General features: G+C 34.0%; 1 protein-coding gene across 1 annotated transcript; it reads right to left on the reverse strand.

Annotated features, from left to right (window-relative positions):
• Nucleotides 8602-11931, reverse strand: LOC109363560. The gene is made up of 5 exons (XM_019609821.1): nucleotides 11818-11931; nucleotides 10308-10712; nucleotides 10108-10275; nucleotides 8961-10052; nucleotides 8602-8808 (listed from the first exon to the last, which is right to left on the reverse strand). The coding sequence occupies exons 1-5, from the start codon at nucleotides 11929-11931 to the stop codon at nucleotides 8602-8604; spliced, it is 1986 nt and encodes a 661-aa protein (XP_019465366.1).

The raw sequence follows: 24345 nt of genomic DNA on the forward strand, positions 1-24345 counted from the left end.
GCTTGGCTTTAATCTGTCCAACTACTGGAAACTAACATATAACAAGCCCTTTCTAACTGGTTAGTAATTTGTTTGCATGAGTTTTGCTTGCAAACATGGTTTTATATTGCAATTACGATCATATTTGTTGTCACAATTTCAATCATGTTGTGTTTACTGAAATTGCAAAAAGTTGTTGAAAATAGGACTAACGCGTGCGATCAAGATGTGGTTGTAGATCAAGTTTCTGAAAATTGTAATTGTGTGAGAACAATTATGATTGTGGACAATAATTTAAAATCATGTATGCTTGGAATGTTTATATTTGGATTGATCTCTCCTTAATTTTATAGACTCTTTTACTCTTTTTGTGTGGAGAGTGATAGAATAGGAATGAAAGTAATTGTATTCGGCTACAGTTTCATTACTTTAATTAGTTTCCTTCATTTAACAGAAATTCATTGGATAAAAGAACTCAAATTATGCCTTTACCTTTTTAAATTTGGAGAAAACACAATTCTCTCAGTAGAAAACCGCAAATTAATTTTTAAATATCAATTTGTGGTTTGGTTCCGAACGAATTTGATTTTTACCTACAGTTTAAGTTAAAGAATGAACAAGGAAAATAAGAGCAACCAGTAATGTACACTTACGTACATGAATGAGTTACAATAGAAAATAAATAATTTTATCATGAAATATTTCTCCTGTTGTGAAGTAAAAGTTCATTCAAACTTACAAGAAATAACACTAAAAATAGATATAGAGGGAGCTATAACATACCAGTATTTGACAACGTATCATATATTAAGAAGTGGCAGATCTTGATATAAAGTTTAGAAGGGACAACAATATTTAATTACACTTTTTAAGTTAGATTAATTAAATAACAGAAATATAAAAAACAATATACATTTATTTAAAGTGTAGCTCTTCATTTTTTTTAAAACTTAAACTCACCAATAATTAAATTAATAGTAAAACTTTCAGTTATTTCTTCTTCAATATAAATCATCATGTTGTGTACAAGAAATTCATCTTCTATCTTAATATATAATTTTGTTTAGGTGTTTTCGTTGCTGAAAATGATCTTTTTGTAGTAGCTAAATCATAGTAATTAAGATAAGACAAATAAATAGATCAAACAAATAATATACATTATTTTACAATATTGTCAAAGTTGCATTTAGTTTAAAAATAATTGATAGTTTGTCGAACATGAATTACTAATGACATTAACAATAAAATGTCAAGTCAATATTTTCTTGCTTATTTAAATATATAGAGTAGTATATGTTATCAATATTAAATGGTTTATAAAAATTCATTTGATCTCTTTCTCAAATGAATGTGATTTTTATAATCTATTTCATAAGTGTAAACTCATTATAAACTCAACTAAATTAATAATATTATAAGCAATATCAATATTTATACATGTAAGAAAACTTAGTCTATTATTTATATTTTTATAAATACCATACAAATTGTAGAAGAAAAAATATAAATTAGAAAAAAGTAAAAAAAAAAATAATGTAGCAAATTTGGGGAAAAAATCCAGGGGGGCAATTGCCTCACCTGCCCCAGATAATCCACCACTTGTATTACATATATGTCCTCCTATCATAAAGAACTGCATATTAGGTGAATATGGTTTTTCTTTTCTAGCTTTACCCTAATTGTTTTTTCATTGCTACTGGTCGTTTTCCCTTGCTAGGTTTACCCTCATTGTTTTCCCTTGCTAGGTTTACCCCTATTGTTTTCCCTTGCTAGCTTTACCCTCAATGTTATTCCATGCTAGCTTTACCCTCATTGTTATTCCATGCTAGCTTTACCCTCATTGTTATTCCTTGCTAACTTTACCCTCATTGTCTGTGTAATTGCACGGAAAATTAATGTTATAATAATTTACCATGAGAAGTCTCTTATCGTGTATACGAATTGAGATTTTTTTAAATAATAAATCAAGGTTTTTCACAATCATCCTTACTTAAATACCAACAAGTTTGATAAAGAATATATATTGCTAGAAGACTTAACTATGATATAAGAAATAGGTTGTCATTGGTATATGTACTTGAGCTCCGATTTTAAAAACTTCAACGTTAGAGGAAATTTTGTCAAACACAATCACTGTTAAGTTACACAACTACACAAGCATGCATATAGATAATTGTTTATTTGATATCTTTGCTTTCTTGCTAATACCTAATACCATTCAAACAGCTGAAATTACCGCTTTATAAATAAGCTAGCAAAGGGTTATGAGTTAATTTTCTAATGAGCCTTTGGAACCCATTGCAGCTGTATTATTGTAGTTGATTGCTTCTAGTTTTTTTAATGAGCAAATGTTAGTATATTAACATTTGTTACGAATAATATGGAACTCACAACCTCCTTCACTCTATTTCTTAAATTTTTTGCTTAATCATTAAACTACCTTATAACAACTATTAATACAGTCTGCAATTCATCATCAAGCATAGATAACCTTTTTTTTTGTTAGGAGTATTACTTTTCTTATCAGCTTAAGTATACTTTAAACACATACATGAAACATATGAAAAATATTCTAGAAAAGCTCTTAAGACATCCAAAAGAGATACCAAAGTTGAAAGCTAAACCTGACCAGATCTTGAAAAAGAGATACTTTGGACAGGTGGATTTGGAGTGCTGATGCTTCTGGAGCCTATGTGGTGAAATCTACTTATCTCATCCAGTTTGATTTATTCCCTCTACCTATAGATAATCCTTTATTAAAGTCTTGGATTAATTTTGTGTCATCAAAAATCTGTTGTTTTGTTTGGAAACTCATTAGGAATAGACTTTCCACTAAGGTTGAGTTATTCAAAAGGAATGTTATTTCCTCAAATGAGGAGATAAAATGTGCTATTTGTAAGGCTCATGATAAATCTAGTGAGCATCTTTTCCTTAGTTGTGAGTTTGCTTTTGTTGTTTGGAAATGAGTTTATTCTTGGCTCAAAGTTCCTGAGACAAACTCTACAACTATTGTTGATTCCCTGAACTCTCATGATGATATTGGTAGACTTTCAAAAGGGAGTAAGTATTGGAGGATGTTGTGGTTCACAGTGGTGTGATCTATATAGGTTATGAGAAATGATTTAATCTTTTCTCAAAAGGAGGTGAGCTATGTGCACATTCTAGATTTGATTCAAGCAAAGTCTTGGACCTGGTTCCTTTCAAAAATCAATCCAACTATTTTGATGTTTTTGAATTGGTGTATTGATTCAAAGTATTGTATTTCTATATACTCAAAGAAGATCTCTAATCGATCTTTGCTTGTATTGGATTAGCACCCCTTATGTTGATTTTAATACATTTTGCTTATAAAAAAAACCGACCAGATCTTAATCAAAGCTAAGATACCCAAAGCATCAAATGATAGATTGTTAAATATAAAATTATTTCTGAGCAGCCACAAAAACCAAATTAAACATGCCACAAAGACCAATCAGCTAAGTACTTTCTACAGAACAGTAAAAGAGAAGGGTCAACAAATAAATAGGTGTTTAACGTGTACATCACTTTAAGAGCATAAAACGCAGTTAGCATCAACCAAAACACAATGCCTAGCCAAGTCCAATTTTGAAGGGAACATGTCCAATAAAATCTGCCATTTAAAGAATATGATTCTTCCACATACATTTAAAAATATGCTCAAAATCCAAAGAAATAAAAAAGCTCCATGCCAAGAAATTATGCAAAGCCAAATATCCATATTTCACCAAATAAACATTGGAGTTATCTAAAGACCAGCGCCATGAGTCTTGCATTTGATGATTTAACGCAGTAGGCCTCAAAATATAAAAAAGAAAGTTAAGTATCCTAATCTTCTTCACAAGAAAAAATTGCATGTGGCAATGTTAGAGAAGTGTTTTAAATTATAATTGTGGTTGCAGTTATATTGCATTTATAATAAATATAGAAAAGTTGTGACCGATACAGCCACAACACAATTATAATTTTGATGTGGTTGTTGATATTCTAGAAACTGGAATATTATAATCACAATTGTAATTAGGGAGCACAGTTTAAAATACAGACAAGATTACTCCAACACTGATGAGATCAAAACAGGAGGGGATAAAAGTCCATAAAATGATAATCACAAACCCAAACGTCTTAAGCACTAGTAACATAAAATGTGAATCAACCCTGATTTTTTGAAGACCGCGCCCAAACCAATCTTAAGCACTAGTAACAACAACAATTGCACAAATATCCCTCCAACAAGGGGAACGACTCCTAGCATTAGAACTAGGATTATTAGGCATATGCTGTAGAAATAAATGAGATGTATAAGGAGCTGCTTTCTAAGGCATATACAATACAAATGAGATGTACAAGATTCCTAAGGCATATACAATACAAAGTCTAATTTATGTTAAAGTTTCCATATGTCCTGACATATCATTTGCTATGGAAGTTTTTGAAAGATTTTTAAGCAGTCATGGAATGCATTGTATGAAAAAATCTTTAATATACTTTGATTGGTAGGAGACTCTATACTTAAAAGATAAATCATACTACTAAAAATGATGAATATTAATTATCATCATATATAGTTAAAATATTTCATGTCAAATCATCGAGAATATATATAAATTATTATTGCAGAAGTGTACCTTAATATTCCGTAGAGGATATTCCGTAGAAGTGTACCTTAGTATTTCATAGAGGATATAATGAATGAATTTTATATTATTCTTTGGCCCGATTACTATTCACATTAAATGCAAATATATAATTAGTTTGATATTCCGTATTAATTGTCAATGATATTAATGTTTTAATAGTTAAACATTGATCACTATGAATGTCAAATAATAAAATCATTGTTTGAACCGATTTATCATTTACATACACAAAACTTATAATTATCACATGTTTATCATCATATATGTATATAATTCGGCTAAATAATAATCTTCCTTCGACCCGATTACTATTCGCATGGATAAACATACGCAAATATATTTGACATTTATTATGAACAATTTACATTACTTTATTAACTTCTAGTTAGTTCACTTAATATCTATATTGCTTATAAAGGAAAACCCAAAATAACCATCCACCATGGTGTAATTTGTAGTTATCCCTATTTTACCTTCACTATTTTCTAAATTTTACCAAAAAAAACCCATATATAACCCAATGTTCATTTTATATTCCTTTCCACCCGATATATGTTCCATATTATTTAGTTACCTATTTATTCTTTTTTACATTATAACTATCAGTTTTTTAATGTAAAACATGAATGTTATACCAATCGAATAAATTCAACTGTAGATTATAACTATTATATTTGACATTTATGACATACAAACTACACATTATAAATGATAGAAAAACAGGTTGACAAGCACGAGAATGCCTATCAACACACTAGTATCATATAATTCTATAATCCAAAAGACACCCATGTACTTAAATTTGATTGAACACAACCAAAATATATTGGATTACTTCAATTCAGACAAGTAATTAATCCAAAATATCATTTGTATGAGATTATATAACTGGAATGAAATGATAGCAGTGTAATAGCAGTCTAGTGGTAGGGATTATTTTGCTGCCACAAAATATCCCCATGTTCGAAATAATTCCAAAAATAAATTAACTTCAGTTTCGACCGCAACCTATGTGTTTCATAATTTTACAGTTTCATAACCTATGTGTTCGACCGCAACTAAAATATATTTAAACGTTATTTGGTACGTTATATTCCAAAATAATGGACCCAATGAATATAACACACGTGACCTGTCTTCTGAAACAGTGACACCCAACCAATTATACACTTGGCAACTGATGTTAATTGAATATCTCAAGAAAAAATAAATTCCAAAAAACAACGGAAAGTGTTGTGGTATATGCTGCAAATGAAGAACAGAGAAATAGAAGAATAAACTGTATTATTTATATATAAGGAACTTTCACTGTCCAACTTACATTCAAAAATGAAATCAAAAATTAAATGAGAAAATTGTACTATAATATGAAATAGAGTTCTGCAGAGAATAAGGAAGAGCAAGAAGAGAGAAGATTCTATTACATCATTCAATATCCTTTTTTCCCTCTTTTCCTCTCTTATACGTGTCCTCACACAAAATCCCTTAGCCTTGAGTTTGTTATACGGATCCTTTGGCTTTTTCTCCCTTCCTTGATTTCAGGAATCTCAACAAATTCCTAGGCCACTTGCCCACTGCCACTTGGATTCGTTACAATACACCCCCCTTTAAAATCAACCTTGTCCTCAAGGTTGAAGTTGGGGTAGTTCAGTTTGATGTCTATGGCATCCTCCCATGTTGTCGCATCATCACTGGTAGCCGACCATTTAATCAAGACCTGGGGAATGTGGGATTGACCTTTCACAATAATTCTACTGTCGAGGATAGCTTCTGGTTGCAGAATGGGTCCCCATTCTGAAGTTGTCAGCGACAGAGGCATGTATGGGTCTTGTGTTTGGCCACAAAATGGTTTGAGGTGCGAGATGTGAAATACGGGATGAATTTTAGCTACTGCAAGAAGCTGCAACTTGTAAGCCACCGAGCCTATTTTAGCAATGATTGGAAATGGGCCAAAAAATCGCATTCCGAACTTTTGGTTCTTCCGCAGTGCCGCTGATTGTTGACGATAGGGCTGCAATTTAACCAGAACCAAGTCACCAATGGCTAATTGTAGATCCCTGCGCTTTTTGTCAGCCTTACTTTTCATGACATGTTGAGCTCTGATTAAGTTTTATTTGAGTTGAGAAAGAAGCACGTCTCTCTGCAGCAATTGTGCCTGTAATTCTGGCGGGTCTGAGGTAGTAGCATTATATCTGGTTAAGGTTGGTGGGTCCCGACTGTATAGAGCTTTGAATGGAGTCATGCCTAAGCTCATTTGAAATGTGGTATTGTACCAGTATTCCGCCCAAGACAAGGCCTTGTACCACTGTTTAGGATTGTTGAAGGTGAAACAACGTAAGTACATTTCAAGACATTTGTTTAAAGCTTCCGCTTGGCCATCTGATTGAGGGTGGTAAGCAAAACTCATGGCGAGAGTGGTGCCTTGTAACTGGAACAAATGTTGCCAGAACTTGCTTATGAAGACTTTGTCCCTATCCGAGACAATTGATTTCGGCATACCATGTAATTTGACCAAGTTAGCCATAAATGACTCAGCTACGCTCTTGCTTGAGTAATCTGATTTTAGAGCCATGAAGTGGCCATATTTAGATAACCTATCCACCACCACGAAAATCACAGTGTAGCCGAATGATAGTGGTAAACCCGTGATGAAATCCATCGCGATGTCATCCCATACTTGTTGCGGTATGGGTAACGGCTAGAGCAATCCAGCAGGACGGGTGTGGACTGTTTTAGCTTGCTGGCAAATGGAGTAGTGTTGCACAAACTAATGAATATCATGTTTCATACCGGGCCAATAAAATTGGGCTCTGATTTTTGCCAAGGTCCTCGCAATTCCTGCATGGCCGCCTATGGGAGAGTTATGGTACTCATTTAGAACCTGAGTTTGGAGTGAACTTGGAGAGGGCAGGACTAATCTTCCTTTCCAATACAGTAGGTGATCTTTAACAGTGTAATGTGGGACTGACTGAGGGTGTTGTTGGCATTTAGTAACAAGTGCGTGTAGATGTTCATCTGTCATCAATGCTGCCCGTAAGTCATGTAAAAAGCTGTTTTGTGGTTCAGACCATGCCAACATGAATGCCCGAGACAACGCATCAGCAATAAGGTTGTCTTTCCCCAGTTTATACTCAATGGTGAAGTCATAGCCAAGAAACTTATGTAACCAAGCCTGCTGTTCTGGAGTATGAAGGGATTGGTCCATCAAGCTCTTAAGGCTCTTTTGGTCCGTGCGTATCACAAACATATGGCCAAGTAAATAGTGGCGAAATTTAGCCAAGGCTTGAGTGATGGCTATAAATTCTCTTGTATACGCCGATTGTTTCTGCATTCTTGGAGCCAATTTTCTGGAGAAAAAAAAAAGCAATGGGGTGGCCATTTTGGCTAAGGACAACACCCCACACCTATCCCTGAGGCATCTGTCTCAAGAATAAAGGGCTGTGTAAAATTCGGAAGGGCCAAAACAGGGGCTGTTGTGACAGCAAGTTGTAATTTGGCAAATGCTGATGCTGCTGTCTCATTCCATGCAAATGCCTCTTTTTTTAACAAGTTTGTGAGTGGTGCAGTTATGGAAGCATAAGATTTTATAAACTGGCAATAGTATCCTGTGAGACCAAGGAAGCCGCGCAATTTCTTGACATTGGTTGGGGTAGACCACTCCAAAACATCCTTGATTTTATGCTTGTCCATAGACACCCCTTGTCCGGATATAGTGTGGCCAAGGTAATCAACCTCGAGTAACCCAAATGAGCATTTGGACAGTTTAACAAACAACACCTGTTGTTGCAGCATAGAAAGTACTATTTCCAAGTGTTGTAGATGGTCCTGCCACGTGGGACTATAAACCAAGATATCGTCAAAGAAAACCAATGCGAATTTCCGCAAAACATGTTGAAATATCTGATTCATTAGGCACTGAAACGATGCTGGCGCATTCGTAATACCGAATGGCATGACGAGCCACTCATAGTGGCCATGATGAGTCTGAAATGCTGTCTTGTAGCAATCTTCTAATTTGATGAAAGCCAGAGTGAAGATCGAGCTTAGAAAAATATCTAGCACCAAATAACTCATCAAGTAACTCATCAACAGTGGGCATGGGAAAACTATCTTTAACAGTAATGGCATTCAGAGCTTGGTAATCAGTGCAAAATCGCCAAGTTCCATCTTTCTTTTTAACCAACAAAATAGGAGATGAAAAGGGCTAGTACTAGGTTGGATTATACCTTACTGGAACATTTCCTAGACCATGAATTCAATCTGTTCCTTTTGACTATGTGGGTAGCGATATGGCTTCACTTTAACCGGATTGGATCATGCTACCAAATTAATGGCATGATTCTGTTGTCTGGAAGGAGGTAAACCAATTGGTATGCTAAAGACAAGTCGGTATTGGTGTAGCAATGCAACAAGTTCAGGAGCAATGTCCTCAGGCAGCTGTAATTGGTTGGGTGGGGTATCCGAAGCTGTCATTTGGATAGCAAACATTTCAGAAATGGACCTAGTATGGTGCAATCTGCGGATGTGATGGAACTGGGAAACAACAGGTAGAACATGTTTGTCTCTGTGTAATGTGATGAATGTGCCATTATGGAAAACCTTCAAACTGAGTGAAGCATAGTCAGCCACATGTGGTCCCAGTGTTGCCAACCATGCTGCACCAAGAATAAGGTCGGCACCTACCACTGGCAACATATAAACTGGTAGGCACAGTTCATGGCCTTGCACTTTGACTGCTAAATTATTAATCATGGCTTCTGCTGAAAGTGTATTTCCATTACCAACAAGCAATTTAAAACAGGGTGCTGGTTCAACAGGTAAGTTGAGAAAATGTGCCAAGCGTATCTGCAAGAAATTATCCGAAATACCACCATCCAATAAGATTTGAAGTTCTCCGATAAGACCAGTGAACTTGATGGTGCCCACACCATTGGCTCCAGTCATAGTATTTAAGGATAGGTGCAGCTCCATACGAGAAGGGTCATCGGGTGATTGGGGAATGTCGGGTGGGTCTGTGTGAGGGTCATTAGGGCTGATGTCATCTACTTGTAAGAGTAGCAAATGTTTGTTTGGACATTTATGGCTAAAAGAGAACTTCTCATCACAATAATAGCAAAGACCTTTATCCCTTCGAACTTGCATCTCGACAGGGGTGATTCGTTTGATGTTTGTAGGTTTTTGGGTAAGGTCGTGGGGTCTGATGTTTGGTGTGGGTAGGAGAGGTGGTAGGGATGGTTTAGGGCCAGGGAAACGGGTTTGGTAGGAGGAGGAGTTGGGGATGGCCTTGTGGTTATTGGTAGAGTATGGGTATTTGGTGGGAGTTGTTTGGTATTTTTCTTCAAAGAGTTTAGCAAGAGCTACAACCTTGAGTAAGTTTATTGGACTCTTGGGCCATAACATCCCCGTGGATAGTGTCTTGGAGAGCACTAATAAAACAGTCAAGCAATGCTTCCGGACTCAATCCATATACCCGATTAGCCAAAGCAGTGAAATCGCGATAATAATCTGAAATAGAGCCAGTTTGCAGCAATTTAAAAAGTGTAGCTCGTGGGCAATCAAAAACAGAGGGACAGAAATCAAGCTCAAGAGCTCTAGTGAACGCTTGCCATGAATGGAATGGGTTGGACCATTGCATCATCTGAAACCATGGAATAACATCCTGATCAATACAGTTGCATCATCTAAGTGGACAGGGGCGATGATCAACCTGTCAGAGTCGGGAGTGTCATAATAATCGAAGAATTGCTCGGACTTAAATATCCATTCCAAAGGGTGCTTTCCATCAAAACGGGGAAAATCCAATTTGACGTTACGAACTTGAAATGGTTGTTTGAACGAGTTCGGAACACCACGGAAAGGGGTAGGAGAAGAACTAAATTTCTCGGCGAGTGATTCAATAGCGACCTCAATCCGATCAATACAGTTGTTGTGGTGAGCCTCCGCCAAGCTCGCACGGACTGCGTAGTCAGCATCTCTCTTCTCCATGGTCTCTGTGAGACGGTGGATCTGGGTTTGCAGATCCTTCAAGCGAGTATTTTTTGCCATGGTGTGAATGAAAGCACCAGTTGGTATATGCTGCAAATGAAGAACAGATAAATAGAGAATAAACTGTATTATTTATGTATAAGGAACTCTCACTGCCCAACTTACATTAAAAAATGAAATCAAAAACTAAATGAGAAAATTGTACTATAATATGAAATAGAGTTCTACAGAAAATAAGGAAGAGCAAGAAGAGAGAAGATTCTATTACATCATTCAATACTATCTTTTGCTCTCTCTTATATGTGTCCTCACACAAAATCCCTTAGTATTGAGTTTGTTATACGGATCCTTTGGCTTTTTCTCCCTTCCTTGATTTCAGGAATCTCAACAAATTCCCGAGCCACTTGCCCACTGCCACTTGGATTCATTACATGTTGAACCTGAGATGTGGTGGTTTAAATATAAGTACCCAAACAGTGCACCCATTAATCATTTGTTGTCAACCTTTTGGCAACAAAACTTTATTGAACTCATTTCATAACATTTTAAATTCTAAAACAATGCACTGAATGGGTTTAGAACCCACTACCTTATTCTCTGAAACAGCCTGATTTAGGCATTTGAAAAGTCCTTCAATGATGTAACATATTTCATATTATGTTAGGGAAACAAAACTTTGCAAATATATAACAAAACTTCAACCATATGAAGTGTTATAACACTTAACCAAACTTTGAAGCAATCAGAAACAAGCTAGGAAAACACATATGAAATGGTACAAGACTTCAACCACTGGATAAAGGAGATACTACTATACTTTTGCGAATTTTAAAGTAGGTATATGAAAATATGGCCATGGGTACTCAAAACTTAAGGCCTAAGCATTCCAAATTTTAACAACATGAAGAACTGTTTAACGGCACCATATTGCAATGAATAAATAATGACAATCATACCAAATTCACAAAATAAATATACGATAACTAAAAATCTTATTTCCCAATGATATGATATAAAAGTGGCTCTAATACTAGTAGGAAAAAATCTTTAATATACTTTGATTGGTGGAAGACTCTATAGTTAAAGATAAATCATACTACTAAAGGTGATGAACATTAATTATTATCATATATAGTCAAGATCTTTTATGTCAAATCATCGATAATATATATAAATTACTATTGTGGAAGCGTACCTTAATATCTTCATAGAGAATATGGTGAATGAACTTTATATCATCCTTCATCATGTATTCATCAAATCCATGTTCATTATCTTTGTATGCAAACTCATATTCATAGTAGAACATGTAGGTTCTTTGGTCTTCCAATTGTAGATCACTCTTAGCCTTAGTTTCTCCTCTAATGAGATGAAGAGAATGAATCTCATGTTGTGGTTCATGTTATTGTATGGTTTGTTGTTGTCTATAATTGGGGACCATAACCCCCGTATTTATAATAAGTGCATACCCTTCCATGAAGAGTGATGCTACTTTATTTCTTATTTCTAATTTTGTCCATCATAAAAGTAGAAATACGACTGTAGGTATCTACACAATAATTTTCATGACAATTATATCTATAGTCATATATTTTACTTGAATTAAATCACTTTAATTTGACTGCTTAAAATAATGACCTTAAACACCTTAAACACATTTTGAAGCATTAAATTGTGTGATTGTTACTTGAAGAGAATAAAATGGTATATGCCTACTTATCGGAAATATATAGTATAGAGATCATTGGGTATCATGACTCCAATTTTATATGATGTAAAGACAACAAATGTTGCTTGCTCCACATTTAGATATATTTTGTATTGGTTGGAGGAACAATCTCTTGGAATTCTGCTAATAGACACTAATATCTCCTTCAACTATGTTTGTGGAGTTTAGAGCTTATTTGGAAACATAGGAGAATGAGACATGATTGTGAAATTTGGTTGTTGACTTACATGTAGTAAATGACATTAAAAAGGTCATTAAAAAATTATTGTGACAATAACTCGTTAGTTCTTTACTCCAATAATAAAAGTTCTAAAAAGTTAATATAAAGGGACGAATTTTATACTAAGCGATCCATTGACTAAGCGTATGATGCCTAAGGTCTTTCACGAACACATTACTCATATGGATGTTAATCCTTAGGATACATTGGTTTAGTGAGAGTCTATATATTTTATGATTTATTTTTCACGTTTGGTGATAGTTTTCTGCAGAGTAAAGTTAGTGGTTTATGTATACTTTATATGTAACTACTTTATTACAATTAAAGATTCTGAATTAATGTCTTTAAAGTCGCAAGAATGTCGAGTTGAAAATGGATATATTTGAGATCATATTGCATGAATTTTTAATGTCACTCATCCATATTTAACATATTATATTGCGTATATTAATATGATAATCATCATGATTGATCATGTTTGATTGTGATTAAGGTTACGGTTGTTCCATAGTTGATATATAAGATGAAGCAAATTGTACTACTGAGAAGTCTAAAGATAAATAGTTAAAGACATGATTCCCTGATTGCAGGATCATATCACTACACATAAATAGCATTTATGTTCCATTATAGCATTTATATGTCAGTGCAAGAAATCAGTATATGATCCTTATTGCTAGCATGATCATAGGATCATGTTCATCTTGCTATGATATATATGTGTGTGTATGTTGTACGTCACACAAAGCATTAAGAAAAATACAAAGCCTTTCTTACTTGGTATTAGAGCTTTTATGCTGAAAAGCTCTTGGTCCATCAAGAAAACATGACATCCACTGCCAACTCAAAAAACAAGAATGATCTTCCATCATATGTCTTTGTCAAGCTGGACAGAAACAATTATCCCCTATGGAAATCTTTGGTTCTACTAGTGTTCAGAGGCTGCAAACTCGACGGATATATGTTGGGAACAAAAAATGCCCAAAAAAATTTGTTATCTCATCAGACTCAAGCAAGAACAACAACCCATCCTTTGAAGAATGGCAAGCCAATGATCAATGCCTCCTGGGATGGATACTCAACTCAATGGCTACTGAGATTGCAACACAACTACTACACTGTGAGACCTCCAAACAACTTTGGGATGAGGCTCAAAGTTTGGCTAGGATGCACTCAAGGTCTCAAATCATTTATCTCAAGTCTGAATTTCATAGCATCAGGAAAAGGGGAATGAAGATGGAAAACAATCTAATCAAGGTAAAGAATCTTGCAGACAAACTCACACTTGCAGGCAGCCCAGTTTCAACTTATGATCTGATCATTCAAACTCTAAATGGCCTAGATTCTGAATATGATCCTGTAGTTGTAAAACTGTCTGATCAAATTGCACTTAGTTGGGTGGATTTACAAGCTCAATTGCTAACATTTGAAAGTAGAATTTAGCAACTGAATAACCTTACTAACCTGACTATCAATGTAATAGCAAATGTTGCAAACAGATCTGACCATCGAGGCAATAGATCTAATTCAAACAATAATTGGAGAGGTTCCACCTTCAGAAGTTGGAAAGGAGGCAGAGGAAGAGGAAGATCATCCAAGACACCATGCCAAGTTCGTGGCAAAAGCAATCACACTACAATAGATTGCTTTCATAGGTTTGACAAAAGCTACTCAAGATCAAACTATCTAGCTGACAATGACATACAAGGATCTCACAATGCCTTCCTAGCCTCTCAAAACTCAATCCAAGACTATGATTGGTACTTTGATAGTGGTGCAAGTAATCATGCGACACACCAAATTGACAAGGTTGAAGAATTGACTGAGCATCATGGTAAGAATTCACTAGTTGTGGGTAATGGTGAGAAACTGGAAATTGTGGCCACGGGATCCTCAAAACTTAACTCTCTCAATTTACATGATGTCTTATGTGTGCCTAACATTACCAAAAATCTATTAAGTGTTTCTAAATTGGCTGCTGATAATAACATACTTGTTGAGTTTGATGAAAATTGTTGTTTTGTGAAGTACAAGTTGACATGGAAGGTAATACTGAAAGGACTACTTAAGGATGGATTATACTAGCTCTCAGGAACTAAAAGAAATCTCAGTGCTTTTTATCTGTCAAGGAGAGCTAGCATAGGAAACTTGGCCACCCTAATCATAAAGTCTTAGACAAAGTCTTCAAGGATTGTAATGTCAAGGAGAGCTTTTGTGAGGCATGCCAATATGGCAAAATGCACATATTACCTTTTAAGTCTTTTGCTTCTCATGCTCAGGAACCACTTGAGTTGGTTCACACAGATGTATGGGGCCATGCACCAATAATGTCATATTCTGGTTTTAAATATTATGTGCACGTTGTTTATGATTTTAGTAGATTCATCTGGATTTATCCCCTAAAACAAAAAGTCTGAGATTGTGCAAGCTTTCACTCAATTAAAAAATCTGACTGAAAATCAATTCAATAAAAGAATCAAAGTAATTCAGTGTGATGGTGGTGGAGAATATAAACATGTGCAGAAACTTGCCATAGTAGCTAGCATACAATTTAGAATGTCATGGTTATACACTTCTCAACAAAATGGAAGAGCTGAAAGGAAACACATGCATATAGCTGAGTTTGGCATCACCTTCCTTGCACAAGCTCAAATGCCTCTACATTACTAGTGTGAAGCCTTCTCCATTATAGTATATCACATAAACAGATTACCATCTCAAATTACCCAAAATAAGAGCCCCTATGCACTCCTGCTTCATAAGGAACCTGACTATCAGCTCTTAAAATCATTTGGTTGTGCATGTTATCCTTGCCTCAAGCCATATAATCAACATACGCTACAATTTCATATCTAGACATGTCATCTTCAATGAAGATCACTTTCCATTCCATGATGGGTTTGTTAATACACGAAGTCCTGTAAAAACAACAACTACCAATTCATCTACTTCTTTTCCTTTGACCACTACAAGTAATCCCATCAATGAGGCAAGCCCACAAATCAATGAAGACATAATAGTCACAGGAAGCAACAACAATTTCCTTCAAGAATTCATCAAACAACTTAATGATGTTTTCTCCCTCAAAGACTTGGGTCATTTACACTACTTTCTAGGTATAGAAGTTCGAAGATATGCTAGTGGAATGTACCTCAAACAATCCAAATACATTGGTGACTTGTTGAAGAAATTCAAGATGAAAAATGCCTCACCATGTCCAACACCAATGATAACAGGTAGGCAATTCACAGTTGAGGGGGAGAAACTAAAATTTCCAACTGTGTTTAGACAAGCCATAGGAGGACTATAATATTTAACACACACAAGACCTGACATAGCTCACTCTATAAATAAACTCAGTCAATAAATGAGTTCACCCACCATTGAACACTGGAAAGGCATAAAATGAATCTTAAGGTACCTCCAAGGTACCATCAATTATTGCTTGCACATCAAGCCATCCACTGATTTGGATATAACATATTTTTCTAATGCAGATTGGGCCACTAGTGTTGATGACAGGAAATCCACAGCTGGTTAGTGTGTGTTCCTTGGTAAAACACTCATTTCTTGGTCCTCAAGAAAACAAAATATAGTATCATGATCAAGTACAGACTCGGGGTATAGAGCATTAGCTGATCTACCTGCTTAGATAACATGGGCTTGTTCACTACTTACTGAACTTAAATTCCTTGTGCCAAGGAAACCCATATTGTGGTGTGATAACTTGATTACCAAGGCACTAGCCTCTAATCCAGTATTGCATGCTCGTTCTAAGCATAATGAAATTGATGTTCATTACATTAGAGACCAAGTACTACAAAACAAGGTTATTATGGCATATGTTCCTACAACAGATCAAATCACAGATTGACTCACCAAACCATTAAGCCACACATGTTTCAGCCAACTTAGAGACAAACTTGGTGTGATCCACTCAACACTAGTTTGAGAGGGGAAGTTAAAGACATGATTCCCTGATTGCAGGATCATATCACCACACATAAATAGCATTTATGTTCCATTATAGCATTTATATGTTTGTGCTAGAAATCAATATATAATCCTTATTGTTAGCATGATCATAGGATCGTGTTCATCACGCTATGCTATGATATATATATATATATATATATATATATATATATATATATGAAGATGTATGAAATGATTTACAATAATTAATGAAATGATATTATAAGATAACATATTAGAGTACATGATATAGTAATGCATGAAATGCCATGTTTGAATAATTTATTTTTATTTTTTATGAATCTATGTATGCACGAACGGATAAATAAATATATGTATTAATGATGTATTTTTTCATAGTGAATGAAACCATAAACCAGTGAATGATAAATTTTTCGTGTTTTGAGTGAATGAATACATAAGGTAATGAATGATGAAGTTTTCTCTTTTTGAATGAATGAATGTATAAGCCAATGATGATTTTTTCTTCTTGAATGCATGAATGAATGAGTACTTGAATGAATGAATTAGTCTTTGACATATATGTTTTCTCTTTTTACATAAATGAATATATGCATAAGGCAATGAATAATGAATTTTCTCGTTTCAATATATGCATGAATGAATGGATAGATAAGTAGAAGAATGCATGAATAATGTATTTTTTTCCTTTTAAATGCATGCCCCTTAAGGTCATTATGAGTTGACATCTCTCATATAGTTCACGCTAACCTAGAGTGAATATTGGCTACCTAGTTTGTTTTTTTAAAATTACCCATAGGACGATGAATCTTATTAAGGGTACTTTATTTTGCATGTAGGTGATGTGCCTATGGTATATGGAACCAACATTCCATGATATCTTATACCATTAGGATTTGAGATGATTGTTTGGTCACTTTATTTAGGGGACATGAGTCTCGACTTATGACATGATATTGATATAACATGCTTCCCAAGGTTTGGATTAAGTACACCCTAAAGATTTTTTAATGTATTGAAGATCAACCTCTTAGGGTAGAGTTATAGAGTGTAATGGACTCCTTAATAAGTTCTAGAATCCCTAAAAGGTTCCTAGATTGCATCAAATCATAAATAAAGAAAGCCCAAATATCATAGGAATAACAAGTGGGACCCATAGTCAATAATTGCAAAACCCATGATACTTGATGACAATATGTGTGGTTCATCATGCTAATATAAGTGGGTCACGAAGTCCACATGGAAAAGCAGATGTCCCTTTTAATCTAAACTTAAGTGTATCGTAAGCTTTAACCATAAATACAAAATAATATTCATACACAATAAACTAACAATGGAATTTTTTTTATATAAAAAAGAAGAAACTAAAAAAATTAAAAGGTATAATTAGCCATGCAATTTGTGATTATGAGTTTAACACTGTTAAAAAATATCTCTAACGGAGTAGCCAGATGTCACACTCCAATTTTCGGCTACGCAACTTTCTAGAGTCTCCACCACATTTTTATGGTAACAAATATAGAAAAATATTTTAGCCCAATTTTTAGATCATATTGGGCCTTGAATTTGATATCCGTATTCAGAAGTCAGTCACTGAATAAGAAATTTAATAACACATCATTCGCTCATTCTAAATAGTACTCTCACTAAATGGTATGAATTATTTTATACAACAACAAAAAATATATTTATTTTTTGTTGTTTTCAATAATTAATTAAATAACCAACAACTTTATGGTCGAAAATAATCCATGCCATTCAGAATGGGCAAATTATGTGCTAATGCTTTCCCTACTCCATAATTGACTCCCAAATCCTGATTGAACGCCTTTTGGTCAACGCCTTACATCACTAGATGAATGTCCAATATATGAGGAACTTACACTATTAAATGAATACCTTGTTGGTAAAATTTTAGGTTTCTTGCGTACTATAAGATATTTTATGTGAAGACAATCCATTTCAAGGTTTCATTTATCATTAAAAAACTGGTGAGTCATTTTCTTTTAGTAGACAAAAAAAAAAATTAATTACTTATTTCTATGGAAAATATGAGAAATAAAAAATATGTTATCAATATAATTTTATCGTATATATAAAAGTTCATTGTTTCTAATGATTTTGTCTATATCTATCTATACTAATATATTATTATGAAGTTATACTAGTATTTAGTGTAAGTTAAGGTGACAAACTAAAAGAGTGAATTAGTTTTCTGGTTTTTCTTTATTTAATGCATATTTTTGCAACTTAAGAAAAGTGTAAGAGTAGAGGTACAACGAAATAGTAAGTATTCAAAAATCAAGCACAAAAATATATAGGAGTATAGGGAATAGAGAGACACCGAGATTTATCATGATTCACCTTCTAGTCCATCAAATGCTACATCCAGTCCTCTTGCAAACCACAAGAGATTTTACTATCATAAATGTGTAAGTTAAGATGACAAACTAAGATGGGGGGCTGGTGAATTAGTCTCTCCATGTTTTTACAGATTTTGCAACTTAAAAAGATTAGAGCAAAAAATACATCGGAAAATGATAAGTATGAAGAAAGCTAATGCATAATATGTAAAGAGTTAGGAGAGAAAGAGAGACATTGATATTTTATATTGGTTCACCTTCTAGTCTACCAAAGACTATGTCTAATCTCCTTACAAACACAAGAGATTTTACTGATGATGATATGTTAATCTTTTACAAATCCCACCAGGAGACCGTCTCTTGATTACACTCATCAAAACCTCACTTTTTCAGAAGAATACTACTTCTAAAACTCTCTTTCCCTTTCACCACACCCTATGGTGAAATTTACACATAAAATTGATACATCTTTGAAGAAATTGTTTCTAGGACTAGGATTACTAAATGTGTATAACAATTTTAACTTACAGTCCTTAGAAGTCAATCAATTAAGTATGACACAAATTCTCGAGTATTTTAATGTATAAAACTTGGAAGAAACACATGAAAAGAAACCTCTTAGAATTTCAAATAAGTTTCTTGCAAAAGTGTTGAATATGTTAAGTGATTGTTCAAGAAAGTTGTGGGAAAGTTGTTGTTCGAATCTGAATGCTAAGAAACTTTTAAACATGTTTCCAGTCAACCATCATACCTATACATGAATGAAGAAGACGATTGAAGTAGCATCCATTCATTTTGGGAGAAGTTGTTTCAGTTTGAATTTGAAAAATTGCTGCAACAACTCTCTATAATCGATTATTTTAGTGAGTAATCAGTTACTCTAAGTTAAGTACACTTGGTAACCTATTACTCAGTTTTGGTGATCAGTTACTTTATCTCAGTAACATATTAATCAGTTCGATTAATTTGTTACTCAGCTCTTTCAAAATTTAAGTTCATTTTAAACCAAGTTTAAATACTTTTGAAAAAGCTTTTCCTATGAGCATTTGGTTATACTTAAATTAAGAGACTTTAGGGTAACAATACCTGTCTTACAAGACAAATAAATCTTGATTATACTCACAAAAATCTCACTAATTAGAAGTACACCACTTCTAAATTTCACTTTTCCCTTTTACCACACCCTATAGTGAAATATACAAAAAATGGTAGATGAATAACTTTGTATCTAGGGCTAGGATTGCTAAGATTTTATAACAATTTAACTGACAAACCTTGTATGTCAATCACTAGAAGTACTACAAAAATTCTCAAGTATTTTTAAGTTTAGAAAACATCGAAGAAAACACTCAAACCAACTTTTTAGCAAAATCAAAAAGTTTGATGAAGTTGTTTAGAAGATTGTGTAAAATGTAGTGTGATTGATGTCTAGTGAAAATGAATGCCTAAAGCCTTTAAATAGGCTTCCAACCTGCCAACATACCTATACTAGAAGATGGGAATCAAGTAGAGTGACATCCATTTGTTTTGGGAGAAGTAATAACTATGAGTAGTTGATTACTTGAGGGGTGTAATTGGTTACCAAAAGCTTCAATCTCGTTGAATAATTGGTTTTCGATTGAAATCAATTACTCTCAGTTATTTTTGCTTGATAACGTGTTACCTTGTTTGGGTAATCAATTAATCTATCATAGTAATCCATTACTCGGTTCAAGTAACATGCTACTCAACTTTTTGACAATTTAAGTTCATCTTTTAAAACCAAGTTTGCTATTTTCAAAAGTTTTTCCTATGAGCATTTGGTAATACTTAAAAGTGATAAGACTTTAGGATAGAAGTACCTATCTTAGAAAGCTAAATGTCTTCATCAGTTGTTGGCCATGCTTCTAAGTCTTCAACCCCTTTACTTCTTTTTGTGATGTTGGTGTCTTCATCAAAATCAAGCCAATGCTAGGAGTAAGAACTTCTTCGCAATCTCCCCCTTTCGATGATGAGAAACCAATACCATATTGACATTGAGTTTTCTTGATTTGCATACAGGTTTCTTGATGTGTAAGCTGTTACATTATGTATGCTCCCTCTATGTTCCATATCCTCTTTGTTTTAGAGTGATTGCCCTAAAAAGTTAAATCAAGAAAGCACACCTACAATCTTTCTCTCTCTTTTGACTTCATCAAAAAGAAGGAAAAACCAAGTTTTCCATAGGTAAAATATATAGAGATTAACATGGATACACAATTTATATAAGTTTGTGTCAAGGTTAGATCTTATGATATATATATACATATATATGTGCTAATCGGTTGATATAAGCTAGTAATTCAAATAAAATTAACATTGAAAGCATACATAACCAGCACTTGTGAAAACAATTAGAACCAAAAAGTCTTAAAGACATAAAACATGAACACAACATAGTTTACAAGTCAAAAAGAGTCACACAACCATGAGACTAAGAGTTCTCCTACTCATCATCTTCATCAATGTCCATGTAGACTAATCGATTTTCTAGATATTTAAGTCCAGGCTAAAGTTGTTGGGTTTGAGCATCGAAAGCATTCATCCTTGTAGTGATGTAGCCTCGAAGATTCATCATCTCGTCCATAATCATATGATTAGTAGGCTCTCTAGAAGATTAGAAGGGATAAAATTGAGATTGGGAGGGTTGAGGGTCAATTTGTGAGTAAGCAAGGTGACCATTTCAATGCTTGAACTATAAACCGATCAGGTCTTGAAAGAAGCCTATTTGTGGATCACACACATATCAATTTTTCTATCCCAAGCATCTAACTCCATCTTGGATTCTCCAACAATAGAGATCCAAAAGTGCTCAAGTATTATAGTGACAATAGCATAAGGTAATGGACCATTTTTATCCCTAAGATATCATATTTGTTCCATAATTATGGATTCTCAGTTAAGTGGTTTGTTATTTTTGAGGGTATACATAAGTTGTAGTTCCATATAACGGATTTGAGAATGATTAGAAAGTTTGGGAACTAGGACATTACTTAAAAAGTAATGCAACAAACAATTATGTAAGGTGAGTTTTCCAACAAAGAGGATACCTCGTTTTTTAACAGATTCATCCACTATCTTTGCTTTATGCTCTGGATTTCCACTTGAGGAAATCTATGCAAATAGTAGTAGAACGCATGACTATCTGTTGTCCCTTATAGTAAAATATCTTCACTAATTCATGGAAATAGGCATTTTCCTGGACAAAAATAACGAAGATCTTGTTGCTTAAGGAATTCAGGAAATTGAAATTGAGCAAAATCAAAGGAGTCTAGTATACCATACTTGAGAGTGATCAGTTACTATCCTAGGATGTATACCCAAAACACTTATCTTTGCGCGTCTATTGAGAGTAGCCTTGAACAATCGAAGGGATTAGTCTCATATTCACCAGGTTAGTCTCTTTGAGAAGGTCTAGAACGAAACTTCTTGGTTCTGGAAGAATAAGCCATGAATTTGAGTTTTTGAAATTTTAAGGGGTTTTCAAGAAATGAAATAGGGAATTCCTGATTTGAGACACAAAATCTGAAATATGTAATTGGAAAGTGTTTAAAATTGAAAATGTTGTATGTTTATCCACAACTTTCACTCAAATCGATTAAGAAATGAATTTTTTAGGTTTTGGGTGAGAGAGACATGTGAGTTTGGAAGAGGAAGAAAATGAAGTTATGGAAAATGAAGGATCTTGTATGAAAGATGATCAAAGTAATATGTTACTCCTTTAAATAAAACCCAATTTTTAGACAAGATCATCAAGTAATCGGTTACACAACTAAGTAATCAAATACCCGTAGGTTCTGTTTCTTCTAGTAATCGATTATTCCTTAAGAGTAATGTGTTACTGAAATGGAAAACAGTCAAAGGATGCCATCATGATTGATCTACTTAGTTTTGATGAAGACAAATAGTTAAATGGAAGCTTGAAGACTTGGGCATCACAACAAATAACATACCGAAAACTCAAGGTCAACGTCGTATAACTTAGGATTGCTTTTATATTCTAGAGTCCCAAGGTGCTTTCCTAATATTGAGTTTAGGTTAGGTAAACCCAAGATGGAAGTCTCACATAAAATCTAAAATGACAATCATATAGGTTGAGGCACCACATCTATATATATATATGATAAGTAAGATTCATGCATTTGCATTAGGCATATATGGTTTTGTGCATAAAGGAATCAATAATTTCAAAAATCACGAGTTGCATGCTCTTTCATCATATAGAGAGTTTACCATACATTTAGGAAAAACCATTTTCACACATATTAATCGATTAACTAATTTGATAATCGATTAAATCTTGTGGAAATCTGTTAATCGATTAAGGAAATGTGTAATCGATTAAAAGGAGTTACAATAGCTAACCTCCTAGGATTTCTAGCTTGTTAATCAATTAATAAGGTTAATAATCGATTAAGCCATAACTGAAAAACTGTTTTCAAGAAACACGTTGATCGATTAACATACTATATTATCGATCAATATTAGTTAAAATCAGTTATGAACAGAAGCTATTATTTTAATCAGAACAGTCAATTTTTAGAAAACAAATTTTGAAGTTTCAATTCAGAGAGAGAGAAACTCAAGATTCTTAGAGCCTAATTTCAAGGCTATCTTGCTGATCTTTGAAAAAATTTCTTGCATTCTTTTACAAGAGAGAAAAGAGAGAAAGTTTTTTCCAATGTGCTGAAAAATTTCATTCAATTGAAAAACCTTGCATAATCTTCACATTTAATGTTAGGGCTGTTTGTGGGAATTTTGTCAAGGGTTGTAGTGCCAAATTCAGGGACTGTATCTGCACAATTTGGTGTGCAAAGTAACTCAGCCAATTTTCTTTTATTCAAGGATAATTCTCGTGGTGTGTTGGTATCACCACAAATAGCAAATTGGGTGTCTTTACAAGACAGGAAGTCTTGAATCGAGCAGTAGTTTCAGTTGGGGCCAGTTTCACGAATGATATGGTAACCTAGTAGGCGTAGATAGTAGTCAAAACGAGCGTGTAGGCTCAATGGATTCAAGAAGGAAGTTCTTGCTAGGGTTATTGAAAGTGTGATTGTAATTGAACATACATTTCTGATAGTGAAGAAAAATCTCACATATCAACCGAGAGGCGTGGATGTAGTTTGCAAGTGGACTCACACACGAACCAAGATAAAAATCCTTGAGCACCTTTCTCTTTCCCTAACTCTTTACGATTCTGTCTTTACTTGCTTTCTTTGTTTAATTGCATATTGTGATTTGTGCTTATTGCTATTAATATGTGAATAATCACGAATCAATTTAGTATAGTAAAGATCAGAAATCATGAATGTTTTCATCGCAAGGAAAGTCTATTTTTCAAAGAATCATTAATCAGTATAATCGATTTACAACCTAACTATAATCGATTAAATCAACAGTCATTAATCGATTAAATCAACAGTCATTAATCGATTA

This window comes from Lupinus angustifolius, chromosome LG13, assembly GCF_001865875.1.
Source record: "Lupinus angustifolius cultivar Tanjil chromosome LG13, LupAngTanjil_v1.0, whole genome shotgun sequence".
NCBI classification, from domain to species: Eukaryota; Viridiplantae; Streptophyta; class Magnoliopsida; order Fabales; family Fabaceae; genus Lupinus; species Lupinus angustifolius.

Coding starts and splice junctions, on each gene's coding strand:
- LOC109363560 (XM_019609821.1), bottom strand. CDS start 11,931: ATGTTCTACTATGAATATGAGTTTGCATACAAAGATAATGAACATGGA. Junction 10,713..11,817: donor TTCTCTATGAAGATATTAAG/GTACGCTTCCAC, acceptor CTTCATTTGCAG/CATATACCAACTGGTGCTTT. Junction 8,809..8,960: donor AGAATCATGCCATTAATTTG/GTAGCATGATCC, acceptor TTGGTTAAAAAG/AAAGATGGAACTTGGCGATT.